The 21,564-nt window shown below is 39.1% G+C and overlaps 1 protein-coding gene across 1 annotated transcript in view; it reads right to left on the reverse strand.

The window, feature by feature from the left end:
• Nucleotides 1-17,473: 17,473 nt before the first annotated feature.
• LOC110990830 (ficolin-2-like) overlaps nt 17,474-21,564 on the reverse strand; it is a 35,687-nt gene continuing 31,596 nt past the window's right edge. Inside the window, exon 5 of the mRNA XM_087137538.1 lies at nt 17,474-20,150. Coding sequence (XP_086993664.1) covers nt 19,867-20,150 — 284 coding nt within the window. The 3' untranslated portion in view covers nt 17,474-19,866. The remainder of the gene's footprint in view (nt 20,151-21,564) is intronic.

Genomic DNA, 21,564 nt, shown 5'->3' on the forward strand with positions numbered 1-21,564 from the left:
ATTTTCTTTGATCCCACGTTTGTTATCAGGGTCCTTCATGGATTCCGTTACACTATCCATTGCTTTTTCCTCAAATGAAGTGTTTCTCCCTCGTCAGAACTATCCGCCCCCCTCCAAAAATGTGCTGTTTCCTCTACAAAATTTTGTTTCCTTGACAAGCTTTTGCTTTTCCCTGAACAAATTGGTTTGTGAAAATATTGCATTTTTACCGAGTCCTGTTATAAACACAATGAATGTACTGTGCCAATAAGGATGGTCCACAATGCAGTGCGCCACTGTTGTCATGGATAAGCCTTAGTCGACAAAGTCTCATTCGCCAACTGAGCTGTGAGCAGGAGAGTTAAAACTTTTCGGAATGTTTGTTTCTTTTGGTTCAAAATTCGAAATTGCTTATGGCGAATGGGTATCTGGTAGTCAAACTGATGGTTTTTGTGTGGTGTAGGGAACTACTCAATCACATAACACCAAGTTACCAAAGTGCGCTAAATCGCGGTAGCGTGTCGACCACAAACTTGAAAAGTGACCTTTGCGGCAAAATCTTGTTAGCGCACTGTATTATGAGTCGCCTGTATTGAGACTGAAGCTCAACAGCATGGCACGTCAGAAGCCGTGAACATATATATGAAAGTGCAAATTATTTGGATCGATCACAGCCATCAAAGGCAATGTTTCTCTCAATGTCCAACTTACAGATGATTTGGGCAGAAACAAAGTGGCAGATCAAATAGCAACAAGAGGGCGTGATAGACACAGGGATCTTTCCAGAATTTAGACACATACTCAACACAGCACGCTACTCAGTTGACAGAGAATATTGCAAACACACTTTAGCCCTTGAAATGACTGGACGAAGATTTTCTTGTAATTAAAATGTCAAACAACAAGTGCTCTAATAATTGGTAAAACTTGAAATATATGAATAAATACCGAACAGAATACAGAGAAATCAATCAAATCATAATTTCTTGCCGTAATTTTCATTATTTGAATACAAAACAAAATATAATTTTTCTTGAAGTAAAACCGTAACTACAAAACCGGATGGAAATTAGACTTCTCTAACGGACCGTTGATTTGAAAGATCATTAGAAACAAAGGACATTACTTCAAGTGATGATGAGTAATTATGCAAGTGTGCCGTCTGAGAACGGAATTGAATTTTTCTAATCTAACATATTAAGCACATGATGATCTAAAGCAGGGAGAAAGTTTGCCTGCATTAGTTAGGGCTTTTTTTTACGAATTTGACCTGGCAAATGTGAATAGATTGGGACGTGATCGATGGATAAATAGTTAATCTAAAAAAGATACTTACAATCCAACCTCCCTGTAGGCCCTTCCAACGTGATTCACTCTTCTTCATATCACAGTAGACCTGCAAGCCATTTTGATACTGCATTGGGTAGATGGTGTATACGTTGCTGGTATTGTACCCTGCATCTAACCACTCCTGGCAGTTAGTAATATCTATAGAGAAACAAGTTGGTAAGAAACGTACTAATTAAACCGTTTAACACATCGTGACCTTTGTTTTTTGGGTAGTCTTATAGGATATGCGATTTGCAACACAGCTCCACTTGTCTGGCACCTAAACCAAGATTCATATTTTTTTTAGGGCAGTCCCCTCCAGCTAGCCATTGGAGTGAGGGCAAATGTTTTGTTTTATAGTCTATACCTTTTGGACTTTCCATTTTGTACTTTTCTGTAATCTGAAAACCAGATTTGACTCAGAAAGCCGAAAACGGAACTCTTGCTTTAGAAAAAAAAACAAACAGAAATTAATGTCAGCTCTTGCAACACCCGTGTATTTCATCTTTCGGTCCAATTCATTGGGATAGTTGACATGGTGTGTTGATAAACCAAATCAAAGGACAAGATGAACTTTGTCAACTGCGGAAACAGAATATAAGTTTTCCTGACCAATTTCAGCAAAAAGCCGTTCAATTCAACACAAGGCCCATTCAAATTTGTGGTTAAAAGAATGATCCTTGATATGAACATTCAATAATCATCGAATCATTCGTCATTGAATATTCTTTCGGGAAATACGTTACTCCAAATTCCAAACGTAGGTTCGTTTGCTCATGTTCGTCAAAGGGCTTAGAAAGACATTGATCAGGCATTTGACTTAGTCAATATGCAATTTCTTTGACATTTGAGAATTCAATTTCGTTCACGTTTTCTGAATCCTATATAAAATCTGATTTTCCAAGCAAAAAAAAAATAATAAGGATATTGAAATAGCTTTTGTCGTCATCTAAGCAACAAATAAATATAAAATATGAAATTAATTGAAGTAATCGACAATATTGCACATAGATAAAAATATAACAGCATATGTTAAAATTTTGTAACGGACTGAGCAGTAAGGACACGTGGAAATGGGGTGCCCCCAAATAGGCAGCAACTTAATCAAAAAATATAATTTACCAAAGGACAAAAAAAACCAGGTGTTCACGAACAAAAAGTGCATACAGTCACAGGAGTTCCAGAGGGCCCTCAAGCAAAGTAACAATTTGATTAATCAACACTTAAGACTTGCAAAGAAAGAAAAGGCGGGGATGCTTGTTAAATTGTACAATAATTATGCACAAAGCATTAGGGCGTGGCCTTACACAAATTACATGACTACTGATGAAAATTAACAAGATTAATGGAGGACAGACAGATTCAACGAAGTGGTGCGAGGGGCTGGAGCTAAAAGCACAAATTTGCTTGAACAAGAACAAAATACAAACCAACTTAAGTTGGGGGGAGAAGCAAAATTACAGAGACTTATCTGCTCAACAAAGAAAACCAAAGACTGCTAAAAGTTGAACTCCACCAACCGCTGCCAGTTGATAAGAGGCAGAATGACCACACCCTGAATTAAGGCCACCGATATTTATACCCTCATACAGTCTGCCTGAGTGGTTCTCAATGAACACTACGTGAGAACTATGTTCATGTGTCCCACCTCTGTGCATAGCTGCACCCGCCCGCAATAACCTTTGTAGACACTTGGCGCAAAACATGTCTCACCAAGAGTAGGGAGCTTGAGTACAACAATTGAATTAACTTAGTTTGGTACAAATATCAAAAGGTTATACATACTTAGACGAACAAATGAACAATAAGCGGGAAAATACAAGGTTAAAAATGACTGGATGAAGAATAAAAGAAACAGAGAAGATGAGGGAAGATTGGATGTCAGACCAGCGAAGGCCAAGACCTCAAACCAAAACCCATCCATTACAATGAAAACGACGCAAGCAGACACCAGGGCCAAGCCGTGCGTACAGACAGACAGATAAGACCAGAATTGGAGAGGAGGGAAGACTACAAAAACACCCAAAATGGGATGAAGCGAAACAATGACATGAGCAGAAATGACCAGACCGACCTGCCTGAAAACAACCAAATAGAGAGTAGGAAAGCAACATGTTAGGAAACAAAGTGTGCTCTTTAAGTGACCTTAAAAGTCTTTTGAGGGGCATCAGTATCAAGGAATTACGAAGTTCAGCAGATAGCGAAAATGGTTCAGCGAAATTAAATGATAAAGCTAGAAACATTACTGCCAGGAAACCGAATTGGAAAAGGGGTAAAAAAAACAGACCAAACCGAACCGTAGCCTTCCCACGAATATGAATACGTGTTCATGAAATTTAGCCCGTTTTTGTGGTTTATTTTTGTGGTTTGTGTATGTGAGTTTGTTTCTGCATTCAATTGGGGACCTTGAACAATGGAGGACAATAAGGTCCCCGATTGACAGAGGGTCCCCGATTGACAACTGTACAAAACATATGGGTGGTCCTGTAAAACAAAAGAGGAACAATAGGGGGTCCCCAGTTGCAGGCAAATACACACTTCTGTGGGTGTGTGTGTGTTTTTTGCCTGAAATAAGCCTGGAAAACCTATACATATAAAATTAAAAATGGAAAATAATACAGTTTCCCATGCCCATGTAAAGACTCTTTTTCTTCCAGATATTGATGCATGAAATTGTTAAACCGCAAAATGGATGTGTAGATATGTCATTCGGATATTCCCTCTCCAGGCTCTTTGTTTATAAGGGGCACATGGACCATTCCCAGTGAAAACACTCCTAAAACGTCGACGTGAGTTAATATGTGCTTCATTTATTCTGCGTGAGTAATGTTCACATGCGATTCCTTTATTTCGCGTGAGTAGTGTTAACCCTTTCAGCGCCAGTCACTCTCTGTGCTATCCCCTTTCAATACCAACGCACAAAAAGGCAAACTACCAGATCAATACCACAACCTAATAATGGTCTATATGCTTGCATACTGCCCTCAATAGATTCTATGGGCATAACGTGGCTTTGAAATGCAATGAGTGATAAACCAATATTGACAAAGCAGACTACTTGTTGAGACCAACCTAATCACTTAGTTTCAAAATTTGAATATTCTTAGTGGTTATCACGAGCAGAAAAAAGAAGGTAAATAGTAAACTCCAGGATGATATCGGAGGTCTACATCAACACAACAGACGCAATACGGTCGTTTCACAATAGTGCGCCTCCTAGAGTTTGGAACGCTTCGGCCAATCACAATGCGCAAAATCTGTTGTGGTTGGCCAAGGCGTTGCAAACCCTTCGAGGCACTGCACCCCCCCCCCGTTTCAATGTTGGGAAACAATCAGCATCATGCTGGCCTGCTTCTACCTTAACATTGAAGGGAGGGGATGGGATTTCTTGTCAACTGGAAGAAACATTAGCAAAAATTGGCAAATAGTTGACGGATTAAAGAGATCTGAGGAGTGAAACTTCCTAAAGCATCCAAGGACACACATTGGCTTATCACATGTCTTGCAAATCAAGCAGGTTTGCTTATTCCGATCTTGGTGCAGGTGCTTTCTCAAGATCAACTGGAACTATATCTGAGCATTGATCTTTAAAAACAACCCTAAAAATGAACTTGCGTGTCATATGTTGTATTCTTCTTTGGCTAAATCAAAGATTATTTTGTCCCCGTTTTCATTTTTCATAGATACTTCAATATTTATGAGCAAAATTGTCACTAAATACCAGTGTTCATTGAGCACAGAGAGTTTTGAAATTTTACTATCCTTGACCTCCTTTTTTCATTTAGTTATTGATTAATGTGTAAGACAACAAGAAGTAACCCTTTGTCAAAAAAATAATAAGCGATCTAAGGTTTCACGATGTCAAAATCAAACCATTGAAATCTGTACAGTGTTTTCCAAGAATATTATTCCAACAGCGGGACCTTCAAAATGTCTGGTTTTAGATACCAGAAAACATTCTTTTCTTTTAAATTTCAACTCACCTGTCGATCTTAGCATGTCGGTTGCTGAATCCAGTGTGTCGGTTCCATGACTCGACTGGTTGCTTGTCGCACTCGGTTGCTCACTTGCCGTTCTAGTTTCATCAGATGATGTAACTAGATGAGAAAGCATATCGATGTAGACATCAATAAAAGTGAGCTATTCAATTTGAATCCAGGAAAAGGGTGAGATTCTGTTAAATACAACATGACAACAACGTTAAGAAACGATCCCTTCTTTTCCTGTAGTGTTATCCGCTCAATGATATTTCCTCGCACTCGTGTTTCATTGAATCACATTTTTAATATGAACCCATTTCAGGTCTAGATGGACAGCTGCTGCATTTTCATTTCTTTTCATTAAACTATTCACGGTGCATTTTCACTGTTCACGGGTTGCAGTTGACCGAAAGCCATCAAATCAAGTGGGTTTTAGCCGCGGTATTTATGTTTTTACGGGACTTGTAGTTTTATACCCGAATTAATTAAAAATTATAAAACGCCTGCCGTTTTCCCAACTTAATTAAATGTGGCTCGAAATAAGTAACTTGAATTGAACAGGAATGCGATTCATCAGTGTTTGGAGCAGTCTTTCTAGACTCATTACAATTCTAATAATTTTATTCGAATTTTCCAGAGGTAATACTCATCATAACGCCTATGAAAACGGTCTTTGGCTTCAAGCTGGCGCGACCGCTACAACTGTAAATCAACCTACATGTATTTACTATTCGATACCTATTATAACTACGGAAGTGTATAAGAGCCACTTGCAAAATTTTATTTTCGAGTTACTATCTCGCCGCGGCGGGTTAAAATGTTGAATGTGTATCTCGCCGCGGCGAATTATAAGATCTTGCCACGGCATTAAATTGATTTCCCGCCGCAGCGAATATTTCATTAGTTGCATAAGTCCTATTCAGCGCGGCCGTTTTCAAATGTATCTTTAGGGTGAAATGCAATGCTATGTGGTTTTAGATTGCTAATTGGAACAAAAGGAGATGTTACATTTCAACCGCAAAGATTGATTTCCAACACAAAGAAAAACAAAAGAAATTTCCTTTTGTGGTGTGAATTCCCATATTCAGATGAGGCATAGACTGTTTTTAATTCCTTCCTACATTTTGCCAAACCAACGCAAGCAGACTTGAGAGTTACATTTGAACTTCATTGGTCAAAATTTATTCAATTATAGTGCTTAAAATGGAGAGCAAAACCACTTTTACAAACTAAACGCATGAAATACTGAACAGCTCTGGATGCTCAAAGGATTTAGGGTTACTTAGTGCCCTTATCTCCAAATATAGTATAAGTGCACATGTGTCATGCGCACGGGGTCGGAAATGTCGACCCGTGTTCAGATGTAAAAATAAACTACAAACAATAAGTTATGTATTTGCCCTTCTCGGCGCCCTGCGCTGTGTGGGTGGTTCGTGACAAGTGAACGCATGAATGTAAGGTCAAAGAGCCAAGGGATTTCAATCCAGTGGACAAAAAAGTATGTGTTAGTTTCCATTGACCTTCACTTCACTTTTCGTTTTGCTTGTTGAAATCTCTTAAATCATAGCAGATTTTAACGTTAATGATATCAACTTCGAGGTTTGCTCCAAAATGGTAACAAATATTGGACAAAAATATGCATTGGCGTCGCGAGAATTTTTTTTTGGCATGGCGGAGGCCGCAAACCAGCTAGTTAAAACAATAACATTTAGCTTCAGGAAGGGGGTCATTTTTTTCCCTTTTTTTTAAAGCAACTAATTCTCTTCTATTTCATTTCTAGTTTTTGTTCTTTAGCTGTTTTCTTTTTTCCTTTTTTCCCTTTTTGTTTGTATAAATGGGATTATTTGTATAAGTATAAATGAAAATTTCACGTTGCAGCAAGATCGTATAACTCGCCGCGGCGAGATAGTAACTTCAATTTGTTTTTGCAAGTGGCCCTTATACGCTTCCTTACACCACCTTCAAAAAGGTTAATTCATTACTATTGGCTGATGACTGCTGGTAAAACAGGGGTTATATGCTCGGGCAATACATTCAATACATTTTCAGAATTTTGGTTTTTCTGAGTGATCATAAAAATACTGCACAACTCTGTCACGGGCCCCTTTTGATAAAAATTGTGAAAGCTCTCACAATATGATATGGGACTCCGACTCAGTCTGAATCAGTATTAACTTAATAACAAGGCTTGTATGTTGCCTTTTCAAGGACTTTGCTTTCTTCTGTATTAGAGTATAGTTTTGAAATCTGAGCTAGGAAGGGAAACGTGGTAGATTCAATCTTGAATCTGGACATGGGCGTAAATCCAAGGGATGGGTATATATTCCCCCACGGTTTGAGGTGGGGGTGGGCTATTAAATCATCCCCAACTGAAGATTTTTTAGACTTCCAAGGAAAAAATGCATTCAATGTCATTGATAAAGGAAAAACAATTTTGAAATACACGTTATAGATGAATATCAATATATCATTAACATTGACCTTTATACACGTATAGAGTCGTACGATGTCAATCCCCCTCCCCGCTTTTCAAATTTTCATGGCTGGGCAATTATATATAACAGGTTTTTGCCCTTACCCAACGTATATTAATAAGCACTGTATGCTCAGTGCTTGTCCAAGAGCTTGCGAAAAAAACCTCACAAGCTTTACTCGGGTGGGACTCGAACCCACGACCTCCTGCCTACTAGTGCAAATGTCTTAACCACTCGACCACCGAGCTTGCCGGGGTCGGCAGGCCGGTCCGAGTCAAATGAAGCAGCGGGTACCTCGAACTATTTTCAAGATGTATTTTTTTTTTTTTTTGGCTGGGCAAGTTATCCCTCTCACCCTTCCTCAACCCCCCTCCCCATTTCCGGATTTACGCCACTTAATGTGGAGTTCCTTGGCAGAAGAATATAGGGGTAGATGGAATGATTCAGTACTTACCGTCATCTAAGACCATGCAGTCACTAGTGCCATTCAGTGAGTATCGGGGCGTGTCTGCATCGTCATCCAAGTACACACTTCCTTAGATTGCGCTAAAGTTTCCAGGATGCTCTCGTCTGGTAGCAAGGTTCGTCTCGCACGTCTTGTTGCAGTCATTGAAGTTAATTGATTTGCATCGTTCATCTAAGCTGCAGATCTGTCTGCAAATGACACTAGAACGAACAGGTCTACGTGCATAGGTAAAACCACGCAGTGCGTGGTTTTCCGCGACGTAAAAGGTTTTTCGGAGTGGATTACACTGGTACCCAAAGGCTATTAAAATAACCGTCCCCAGACACAGTGTCAGCCTCAAAACTACGAAACCAGCGTCTGGTTTCGCCATTTTTAAATTTCCCGAAATGTTCTGTTCCGTATTCTAAGATGTAGGTTCGGGCAACAGAAGAGAGGATTATTCTGATAGAAAACAAGGTGTTGACGATTCCATGCAGTTGCCAAACTGCTATGTGGAAGATCATGGTGAAATGCCAATGTCTAGCTCCGCCCATCATGACGTCAGCCTCAAGCGCGACAAGGGACTGGTCAGGACTTTTTTCAGCTCCTCGTAACAATTAAAATTCTGGAAAACTAAAGGCATCTACTTCATGACCATTGACAACTAAAACGCAGTTTGTTAATAGGACCATTAAAAGATGTTTTTTCATTTATACTTGTATTTTGTTTGCCCTCTCAGTATACTTGTATTTCAAATTCTTCGTGAATGTGTTTACATCCTGTTTTGAGATTTATATCCTTTCTATTGGTTCAAAGCATTTTGTTTACATTGATATTCTAATTTCCTTTAATTTGTCCTGTCTCTGCAGTGAGTGTTAAAAATGAGCAGTTGGGCACACAAGGACTCTGTAGCCTTTTAATGCTATTGTGAGCAGAAGGCGCGGTGGAGGCAGTGAAAAATTGAACGCTGCCTGGCAAATAATGGCCACTGTCGAATTGCCTTCGAAGCCATTAATAATGCATTACACTGCTTGGCTGTGCTGGCTTTAAAAATGTATCTATTGTACTCTTATACAATAATACTTGACGGACCTGCCCCCACCCCTTCCCTGCAAGAAGGTTTCAACAAAATAAAACAGAATTTTGTACTGTAACAAAATTACAAAGCCCTTAAAAGGTCCTCCATATTGAGCCCCACCCTGTCGAAAAGGCCATGAAGGTTTCAGCAGCTCGAGATCACTACAGCACGGATTATTTCATTCTTCGTTTTGGTACGATTCTACCTCTGATATAAACTTTCTGGTCCGTTTTTACGAAGAAACCTACACGTGAATTTCGAAAAAATATAGTTCTGGCGTAATCGCAAGAGAAATTTCTCCTTTTACCTAAACTGCATAAACTAGTATTTTTCAACAACTCTTTGGGGAACAGAAAGCTTGATATAATTATATACCTGAAACCTCAAATTAGAGGGGACCGAGTTGTTGATTAGCAAACAATGATTGATCAATGGTTACATTTACGCCCTTCTGTTCAATGTGTTCTTGGGTTTGGTTTGGTTTGGTTTGGTTTGGTTTGGTTTGGTTTATTATTAAAACTCAATAGCAGCCACAGGCTGAATTACTGAGAGTTTTACAAATTTTTAATTTACGATTACGAAACTGACTTGAATGAGATTCAAACTTGCAACGGGCGGAACAGGAAATGCAGATATAGAAATGGCCTTTTTAACCAAATAATTTAGAGAGTTTTACTTCGCACAAACAACTTTCCATTATCTCTGGTTGTGTCTAACCTTAAGCAGTAAGAAATGAAACCTTGACAAAACCCTTGGTAGCTGTAGCAGACAGCGGCTGAAATTACGCCCACTCAAAATGTTCCAAGTAATGTGCTGTCATACATAGTGTCCAAACTAATTAATAATCGTTTAAATAGTTTATGCTGGCTCTGCACTCGCTCGGTTACCATAGTGCCAACACAATTAAATAGTGGTACAAAGAGTAGAGTGCAATTTACCTCTCCTAAAAACTCAATTAACATTTGGTGAAGAGTATGAAACAAACCGGTTAACGTCAGTGTTTCGCGCTGTATATTCGCTGCGTTTCACTACACCCATTTGTAATTCATTTTATGTGTGACAAAAATAAAGCTCTTTTAAATTAACAGAATATTGAGACAAATGATACCATTTGACCTGGTAGTGGCACTAGAAATCTTCTAAAATACCCCTGGAAGGATTTATCAACCGTTTCTGCAGGCTATGTCAGTCATGCCGACCCGGTTCTGTGATTTTTTTCCACTCTGCTGAAATCCCCTAAATTTTAAAACCATCATTAAAATTATTTCAGACTGGGAACCAAAACTTCAGTTGCCTTGATATCAATACCATGTATGTACTGAGGACTTTCAAGGACCATTGTAAAAAAACAAAAAACAAATACTGCCTCCAAATTTTGACTCTTTAATATGTGTCATTGACTTTTGGGGTCAGGAGTCAAACAGCTCAACGCCGTCTACGTTTCTTTTTAGATATTGGTGTAGAAATCTTTGAGGGGAGAGGAAAAAGTTTGACGTAAATGATTAATATGAGTTAAATTACCGAAAACATGTACAATGGAGACCATACACAGTCATGGAATGATTGACTGGTAATAAGTAGTCCAGAGAAAACATTCAAGGGGTCTCTGCCTGCCAAGACAAAAGATTTTGCTGACCAATTTGAATTTGCCATTTGGTCCTAATCTTAATGTTGACGATGCTTGAGAAAACTGTGCCTGTGCCTTGTTACAAGACAAAACATACTGGTCCAGCCATTTATACCGATGATACAAAATAAGTCTTGAGCCATCGTGAACTTACCTACTAGGAATGAGACAGCCATATTTAAAAGGGGAGGGGTCATTAACCTTTTCAGCACCAGCCCCTCTCTGTACCGTCCCCCTTGAATGCCAACCCACAGAGAGATAAATGACCGGCTTAATACCTAACCTGATATGGTACATGCATCCATACTGCCCTCTGCAGATTGTATGGGCAAAACATGACTATACTATGCAATGAGTAATAAACCAACATTGACACAGTGGAGTAGTTACAACGAACTTGTAGAGACCAACCTAATCACTTAGTCTGCCTTTGATGTTCTCAGAACCGAATTTTCCCAAACGAATATTCTTATTAGTTGGCACTATCAGGAAAAATTAAGTGTTCCGCTCCAAAGTACAAGTATAATTATTGCTTTCATTGGACAGAACGCCACCCCCCCCCCTTTCAATGTTGGGAGAAGCTCTGCTCCATGCTTGCTCGTTTCTACCAAAACTTTAAAAGGGGGGCAGAATTGTGATTTCTAGTCAAATTCTCTGTTTTCTGCACCATAATGGTTCTTTTAACTCTACCACAATATTAAAACCGGGAGGGATTGAATTGATTGAATTTCTCAAAGTATCCCCATTGACAGCAGGCCTTGGGTCAGATAGAGTCGAAAGTCAAGATTTTATATGCTACGATTATTATACACTATTTTTGCATTTAGATCACATATGTCTAGAAGATCCAAAATACCACCACTTCACCGATATGCCAGCATGTGCATAGTACACACACTTCCACATGATTGATGTACCCAATGACAGTATTTGGTTTGCTGGTGTCATGATAATCTGTAGGAGGGTTTGTACATCGAACCTGCTTATTAGTTACACTACAGTTATCATAGTTTGTCAAGAGTGCCACACGCTGTTTATCCTACCATACAACACACAGTTGTCCTGACTTTTCATAAAAGCAGGGTTTATCTCCTTTAGCCATAGGAAACTTTTGGGGGTTTTGCAAACTGAGGAATTCCTTGAGTCTTGTTTATATCGCACAGTTCCACAAAAGCCAAAGCATAGATGGGTTAACCTATGAACAAGAGCAGGGCTGGTGTACCAATTATCAGCAAAGATGCAGTGCCCCTGATTTTCAAATCAACTTGACCGGGTGGAGGAACTGCAGAGGAATGATCAGCTACACTGTCTGTCTCCGAATCGTCACGTGATGTTTGTGCTTGTGACCCTGTGTACACAGTCCAGGTGCATGTGTACTCCGTTTCAGATTCGTTCATGGCGAAACACTTGGTGCCTCATTTGGTGTTTGCTTTCTTGGCATATACTTCTGGAATGATAGTCTCCCCTGGAATTTGATCATGGCCTCGTAAGGAGCAAGGTTTTGACCGGGTCTATAACTTCGAAGAAACGAGGGTACTATTGTCTGAAAGATGCGATGTTTGTAAGAAGAAAAAGTAACCCTTAATTGTATTTGTTAGGACACCAATCACCGTACAGGCTGAAATTAAAAGTGACCGGTCAACGCGGGATGAATTCCCTTCAAGCCATGATTTCGGTTGGACAATACTGGAGCATTAATATTCACATACGATGTCAAAGCATAAGCCATGACAAAACATTGTTTGGTTGGAAGGGATTTCCAAAACTTTCCTTTTCTACCAGCTTTGAAGTTTATGAACATCTTCATCCCAAATCAATAATGCAACAGTTTCAGGAGAGGATGCCATATGTGAAGTATGGAACAAGATAGAAATAGATTAACGTTTACCAGGTAAACTTCTCCTATGGGGCTGGGCTCCTTCTTGTCATCCAAACCCAAACGCCAAAAAATGGTTTTTGCACCAGTGGCATATTCCTTGCTAGGTAGGTCTACTGCTTAATAAATGTTGGGGTTTTTTTTGGAGGGGGGGTATCAGTAACCATAAACTTTACCCGAAGCTAACCATTCATTGTTTCGAACATTGAGGTGAGATTATGGGAATGAACGACATATTTATCAGACTTTTCACCTGTATGGGTGCTGTCTTCCCATGTTTCTGCCACGAAAGTCCAGCTTTGCTCCACCCTCGCCGATAATCAGGTTTTTTAGCTGCCGATGATTACACTACCCTTTATTAAAAGCCTAAATCTCTTTATAGGCATTTTTCCAGCAGACCATTTTGGAGGAAAAATAGTGGAAGATAAAGGAATCTCCCGGCACTTCCGGAAAAAGTAATCAAATTGCCCTTCAAATCCATTCCACTACAAACTACATGATGTTTACTGGTGTATAATTATGTTTCGCAAAATGAAGTTAGAAGCTGCAATTGTCCAAGCAGTGCCAACAGGGCCAAACAATGGCTTGTGTTTGGGGTTTGTTGTGGTAATTGTCTTGGTGCTGTATTCTCTGGCATTCTCGCCTTATGAAGTTTGGATAACAGCGGCGTATCCAGCCCATAACGTCGTGAGGAGGACAAATTCAAAAGGGAATGCGGCTTCTGGCTTAATATTCAATATTATGCATGTTGGGGAAGAAAACGTAACTGAAGCCTTTACGGCCCTGAATTCCTTACTTTTATTATTGTGTTGTTGTTTCCTTAGGGTTTTGGTGCTAATATGTGATAAATGAAATAACCTTCTTCATATTTGATTACAAAATCCGTACCCCCCCCGCCAGATACGCCACTTGTCGATAATTATTTTAGTAGCAGATTCTTTCATGGTGTCCGAGGGCAGTTTCTAGGAACGACCAAATCTCATGATGAAATTTTCAGGTTCTTGTGGTGACACATTATTTTAATATATCTAATAGATCTATTGTTAATTTTAACCAAGACCTGATTGCAGCAACGTGTACTTTTTTCATATAAAAGAAAATACATACATGTATATTAGTGAATTATACATGTATATGTAGACCTACAGAATGCAGAAAGGTTATGAACGAACTCAACGACTTAATGTTCAGTGGACTTGGTGAAATTGGGGACAATATAAAAAATGCAGCCTTGTGTCTCCACATCAAACTCTCTCATGCGGCACAAGTCAGTAAAAGTGTAATTCTATTTTCATTCGATATCTCCTGATTTTTTTAAACTACCTGTCAGCCCTGAGGCCTGAAAGGTCAGCGAAACACTCAGTTCACTATAGCTGTTTCCTTAGCATCAACGTCCGGTAGTGTTTGGGTCCACTCTTGGGCCGTGCACCTGGCGTTCGAACTTTCATATTTGTAACCCCTTTGCGAAGTAAGTGTCAATTGTGTATGCAGAAATCAATTAACTGTTGATCTGAATTCCCAAAAATGCTAGGAAAACGCCGCTCAAGTATTAAATTTGAAATACATGGTCCATTTTATAAAATGTATGTCATTCTTGATAAGTCCTGAATGCACTACAATGAGGCGAACCTTCGCGAAAAAGCTTGACTATTATACTTGTTTTCACTCGTTTTAGATCATAGTGGTACAACCGGTTGCTTCCTATAGATAGTGCAAGAACCTTGTCATTGCTGGGTCTTGACAGAAGCCAGGAGAATTTTACAAAATTAGAATGAAATTGTATGTTCAGGGACACATAGATGTTTTGAAAGAAAGATTATTAATTAAAATGAAAGAAATATAAAACCTAAGCAATTCCGCTAATTTGCAAATGAAGCAAATTCAACGTTCTGAGTATTGTGCATACCACACTGAAACATCTCGAACGATAATTGGTTGTTTTACTTTTGAACTTATTTACAGAGACATTAGGGAACTTGACAATATGACGAAAATACCCCAGTCGTTCTTAAGATGATCCTGTTTAGCAATTATAATAGATATTTGCAGCCTTTTTTATTTTTATGTTAGTTTATTATTTTAATGAGAAAATGGTTATATCATCTTGCGCTAATTTGTGCACAAAAACCCTGCCTGAATTTCTGATATTTACAATACCCCCTTTTCCTTTTCTGTTTGATTCATTGCTCGGTTAGTTCGTGTCAATTGCAAGAAGCCAACGAGCAAGCTCAGGAATATTATCTACAGTTTGGTTCTCTAGTTTGAACAGAAAACCTATGACTTAAACCGAAAGGTGTAATCCTGACGGACACTACAAGACTCCCTTAGTTGTATGAAAAGCTTGGATGATTTTAATTTTTTTTATGTGTTAGTTTCAAGACGACTTCTCAGGAATGGTGTGGCTGATGCGGGAGTACCATAAACCCATGGGTATTTTTTTAAACACTCCAAAGATAAAGGAGGTGATTTGGGCGCCCTCTTTAGTTTCCTCAGTATATCCCAAAGACTAATGTCCAGTTGTCAGGTGGCCCAACGCCTGACTCATGAACGATCAGCTTAGCCTCGATTGCTGGCCGTTTTATTTGCCGTGCATATACCAGACTGGTGTCTTCTGCAGTGCTCCAGGTTAATGATCATTAGGGGAGTCACCAATTAGCTCAGTTGTATCACGGTTGAATTCAGACTTTTCAGCCTCGGTGGAGCACCCTAAGAACTGTTGCTCGCAGCACACAATTCACACTGAGTTAATTGCCATTTTGGTTATCAATTAGCAACTATAAAGTTTTGCTTTGGAATCATCTATTTGGGTAAAGGTAATAATTGTTAAAATGAGAAACCAATCTGAAAGGCTGTGGTTCTTTTGCCAGTGCCAAAGATTTCCCTGATTCTAGCCCCCCCCCCCACCAACCGCCAAGAAGTGTCTCTTTGGTGTACGCAGTTAGCTTTGCTGCCTGGTTTGCTGCCCTCTTCGGCTCCATAATTGGAGAAAAGGTGATTCCTTCCTCTAAGGCGCTATTCATTAAACCCCGAAATTCAACCTCAACCCTTAGAAGGCTAGAGTTTAAACAACCCACGAAAAAAAAAAAAACGCGGCCCGCAAAAAAATTGGTTCTGAGCCCGTCATTGAAAGGATGTCAAGTAGTTTTTATACATTGTAGTGAGTTTGAAAATTGGCTTTAGAAAAAAATCATTGAATTGTTCTTTTATCGGTTTTTGCAATGAACAGAATTTAAAAGGAACAGATTCAGACATTGATAACTTCACGCAAAAGAAAAAAATCAGCAGAATACACCCTAGGGTACATGAACACGAGAGTATATGTCTCCCTTTAGCAGTAATAGTTCGGCGTGTTTCCGCCATTAAGCTCTAGTAAATTAGCAACTCTAATTCCGGTAATAAAGCCCATAAGTCCCCCAACTGAAAGCTCGATTCAGTTAGCTGGAGTGTGAACTTAGATGGGAGCTTGCGTTGGCTTAGCAAAGAAGTTGCGCTGCAAGTTCAACAGAAATATGAAAACACTGCTTTGAACCCTTTGGTTTTAAAAATTTACTTTTTTTGCTGCAAGGCTTAAGTGAAATCAAAATTGCCGTCGCATTCGCTATCGCACCTTGAAAACTTAACTTCCTTATTGCCTTTTCTATTGGAAAGATAAATCATTCAATTAGTTGCTAATAATGGGACAATACGATACATCGAAAAAGAAAGGCGTTATTTATTAGAATCAAAATATAACAAAGAGGCGAGAGGTTCCAACCAATATCAAGACCGCAGCTACCACTCGAGTAGCCGTGGGCTATCTTGGCAAGGTGACTTTGTTGTTGCGAGCGGTGCTTGCATACAATGTGAAACTGTGTATGAATGTCAATGATCGGCGTTTGTTTGGCGTCTGAACCTGGCGATATCTGCATCCATCCCGGGACTGTAAGCAGGCGTCTCGCACTTTTACGACTCCAGCAACCTTTGAAATGCATGTTAACATCGTAGCAACCATCGATTAACTGTTTGGCAAGCTGCCAAAGATGGAGGGAAAACATTACCCCAATGTTGCCAGTGAAATATGTTGCAAACAATATGATCCTTAATAGATAAAAGCATGCGCTGCAAACGAGGCATAAACTCGCTCGAATTCACCAGCTTTTTCCTAATGTTGCAAATACCTTGTCAGACTTGCGTCATGAAATTAACGAAAAGAAAATTTGAACTTTATAATGACCTTGCTCGTGTAGGAGTGTATTCAGAATGTTTCAGGAGGTAAAAATACTGCCAAAAGTGAAAGGGGACGAGTTGGAAATGGGATAAAATAAACCATTTTACACACGCCCCCTTTATCCATTGCGTCATCAGTTCCCTAACAAGGAACGCAGTGTTGGCAGATATCATTATAACGTTGAATCATTATTAGCGTTTGCAAACTGCTTACACTTTTACTGAAAGTAAGATAAAGGTAACAGGAAAAAACAGCACAAACCAATCAACCACATCATTGCTTTAAAAGTTCATGAACTGAAAACGTATAGGCATGCCTATTTTTATTTCGTCTAGTTGCGATGTATGAGCCAACTCCCAGGCTTCGGGGAATTTGAACTCCCCTACAAGTCCCCCCATTGCAACTATTGCCAATTCAAGACGTTACATTTTGAGCTCAACACATTCCCAAATTTGGCAGATAAACATGTAGCACTATCACTGATTTGGACTCTTCTGTCTTTATTGGTCGACTTTCTGAGTATTATACATGTCATTTCGTATATTGCATTTGCCACACTCTAATGACTTATCACTTGCTACTAGTTCTTGAACACATTTTGAAGAGTTACTTTACACTTAAATATCTTCAATCAAACATTTAATAATTAAAAGTACAAAACAACTAGACCATACTGCAAGGTCCATTTACATTTAGTCTCCGTTTAGAGATAGAAGATAAATGTGAGTTGCGAATTTGCACAAACGTCACAAAACAATCAATTACATCGTTGCTTTAACATTTAGTAAAATGAAAAATTTACTAGATACGCTTTTTTCATTTCTTGTAGTTAGGATGTATGTGCCAATTTCCACGGTTCGAGGAATTTTCACTTCCCCTAGAAAAGTCCCCTCATTGCAACTATTGCCAAACCCAGACGTTACATTTTGAGCTCAACACATTCCACAGTTTCGAAAAATAAACATGTAGCATTGTTACCGATTCTGACTCTTATGACTTTATTGGTCGACTGTCTGAGTATTGTACATGTCATTTCGTGTATTGCATCTGGCACACTCTAACGACTTATCACTTGCTACTAGTTCTTACACACACTGCAGGGAGTGACTTTACTCTGAAACACCTTCAATCAAACATCTAATAATTAAAACTTATACAGTATACTGCACGGTACATGTATATTCTCTCCGTTTAGAAGCAACTGCAACAGACAAATTTGAGGTGCGATTTCCAGCGCAAAGTTGCGGCTGTAACTCACATAAAACGGGATTGTTCAGGAGTGACAGCCTCCTAGGAACTGACTTTCCATCTTTAATAGTTTGTTTTTGCTATCAGGGGCTTTGTCCCCCGGAAAACAACCCTGGCGAGGCTCGTAGTGCAGGCATAGTGCTACATGTACAAAGGGAGCTGATTAAAAAGTATGATTCGCTCTTGCTTAATAGGACACCTTTTTCCCCGGCCCTCATTAATAGCTCGAATTGACGTTCGTATAGTCCATCTAGATGCAGGTTTCCAGGGAAATAAACAACGCAGTCTTTTAGATTTAATTCAAAATCTTTTATGCTTGTAGGGATGTTTTAATTTGCAAATCCTAACCTGTGTACCCCAAAAAGGGAAGGGACTTTATTTTTGAAGAAGCAATCGTTTCTATTGCATCTTCTCTGATAAAGGCAAGACTTCACTCATGTGCATGACAAAACTATGGTGTACTATTTACGACAAACATTTCCCTCTCTCTCTTTAGCCTCCGTCCAGGCGACGGTGCAACGCGACGGCACGATGGCTCCCTTGCGTCGTGCTGGCATCGGGTCGCACCGTAGCCTTCTTGCCAATACGTTTGTACAAACACGACGCGTCGCGTCGTGCGTCGTGTCGTGACCCATTGCGTCGTGCTGTCTTAAGTCCTTTCTGTGTTGCATTTTTTCCTCCTGGCAACGATTTACACAAGCTCACCATTTTAGGAGCCAAACAATTTTCAAAAAGATGCTCGGAGCCACTTTTGAGCTGACCAGAAAATCTCACTTGAATAACCACGCTAGATATCATGTCAATTTGCAATTTCAGAAAAAAAATGGTTAATTTTTGATTTCAAGAAAGACTGCTTCGTCTCCCGCCTTTATGAGGATAATAGCAAATTCGGATTCTTATAAAAAAACACAGTTAATTGCATTTCCAAAGATAAAAACAACAGAAACATGCCAGTCTGTAGCATGGAATTCGTTGGTCGAACAGGGCTAAATAAAAACAAAGTTGAACTTTTTCAGGAAAAATTTCCTCATGAACTATGAAATAAGTTTAAATTGGGTCAGGTTTGACCCATAGTGTGATTTGACATGGAATGACCAGTGTCTGAAACGACAGAACAAATATTTCACAGTTTGATGCAGACAGCACTAAACATCATAAGGAGTAACCTTTCTAGAATAAAGTGATCTTTTAGTCCTTCGATGTGTTTACAGTGGCAAATCTCTGGTTTCCCCAAAAGGAAATATAGGTTGAAAAAAATCACACTATAAATTTTGACGCAAATAGGCTCCAGATTGCCGCGTAATTGTAAGCCTGCTAATCTGTTTTTGTGTACATGTATTTATAGAAAAGTGATATCGTCGAACAACATTTTCTTCTTTGAACATTAAACATCTCACAGTTACGGAGTATTATTTGTAGTGTTGATTTTGTCATCTCTTAATCATGTTCTTAGTGAGTCAGGGTTAAAGGCTTAGCTTTACAACGGGTGTACGTCTTAGTCACCTCCTAATGTGTGATTTTATTTCCACTGCAAAAATCTTCAAATGTTAAGCAGCCCCACCAAAAGTCAGTGAAATATCAAGTGCAACCTTTTTCACTAAATAAATGAAACCGAAGAGTTTTTTAAACTTTTCGCATTTTCAATTCACTCTTGCATATTATTATGGCCTTGTATAAGCAACTCCATCCAGGATGAGTAGTAGCACCAGGCCCAGTCATGCCTGAGTATTCGCGATTGAGGTTACTTGTCACGTCTGGATTATAATTAAAACCAGTGGTAGGTTGACACTTATTGAACCACCAGCCTCCGCTGTACTTCTCAGCGCAGTTGTTGCCAGCATCGTTGTCGTTGTCTCGGTCATAGGTTGAGAAGTCTTGGTTGTTGTGCTTGGTCGTGAGGGAGTCACCTGAATGTACCAACAAGAACACTGACTGGATTAGCACGCATAAAAATTACTTGTTAACAATCTTCATTCAGCTAATGCAGGGTCTGGCAGTGAATGTATATCACAGCCATTGATAATTCACCTCTGTGTCAATTAAAGTAATTTATGTTAAATTTTCGGTTCGTTATTTCAAGACAGTTTTTAATGTCAATGTCTTCATTCATTGAACTTCCTTCCCCAAAGCGTGCCAAAAGCCCCCACTTTTAACCTCACTCTTAGAAAGGACACAAAACGTTATCTTCATTACAGACGTACATCTGAATCATAAACAAAGTCCTAGTATCATGTGGTACGTCGGCAACCTCTCCCCACTTTTCAAATTTCCAAGGTGGGTCAAGTCGTTCTCCTCCACGATCCCGCATCCCCTATTTCTGGGCACATCTAAAGGCCTCGGACTTTATCATTGTTGCCACCTTTTTATGTCAATTCATGCATGCATCGTACCATAGCCAAGCTGTGATCACCAACTAATCTAAAAAATGTTAATTTGCATCACTTCCCCAATTAGCCATTGTTGTCATTTGGCAGTTGGAATTCGTTCTCATTACAGTTCCACAGATTTAGTTTTAATTAACCAATGCGTAATTGCTGTTGGTAGACTGTTAGTTACGAATTAATTTGCTAATTATCATTTTTTAAAAGTGTGTACCAACTAACGTTACATTCATCTTTAAAGTAATGTAAGCATTCTTATGGGTTTCCGAGTCACAGATAAAAAGCCCAAACTGCTCTTTTAATGTTGATAGTCTGAAGTTAGGAGTCCACAGTTTTTATTTTATTTGTAAATCAAAAATTGTAATTAAATAAATTAAATTTAAACTATGTTTTCTGGAATACATAGGGCCTAATTGTCAAATTAAACATTACACATTTCTTCTTTCGTTTGAATAATTACAAAACATCATTTAACGGTTACATGTAGTAGAGCTTTGCTCATCTCAATTATCGTTTGCGATTGTTTTTGATTATTGGTTCATTTCTCAAAATGGCGTAAACTTAGTGTTTGTGGGTGGGGCAGGTGGAAGAAAAACGAAAGCCTCGTATCGCAGTGTGGCCAGCTTTCTTGTTGGACAGTCTAAACGCAAGTGCCACACCCTAAGATTTCACCAGGCTTAAAAGTAGTTAAAAGCAGTGATGTAGTCGAGTACTTTTTGAGAACCAAGTTCTCTACCAAATATTTAATTAGTTAAGAGGGAACAAAGCTGAAGTACATCGGCATTTGATGATACATGCATAAAGGTAAGATTACAAAGCAACATAATGACTTCAGACTATCACTGTTTGATTAAAATTAACTTTTTAGGACAAAAGTACTCGGAAAGTACTCGGCCGAGTACTTTCCTAGTACTTTTCTCCTTAAAACTTAAATTTTACA

Source organism: Acanthaster planci, linkage group LG06 (genome assembly GCF_054643075.1).
Source record: "Acanthaster planci isolate LZ-2023a linkage group LG06, COTS_SCS, whole genome shotgun sequence".
Lineage (NCBI taxonomy): Eukaryota > Metazoa > Echinodermata > Asteroidea > Valvatida > Acanthasteridae > Acanthaster > Acanthaster planci.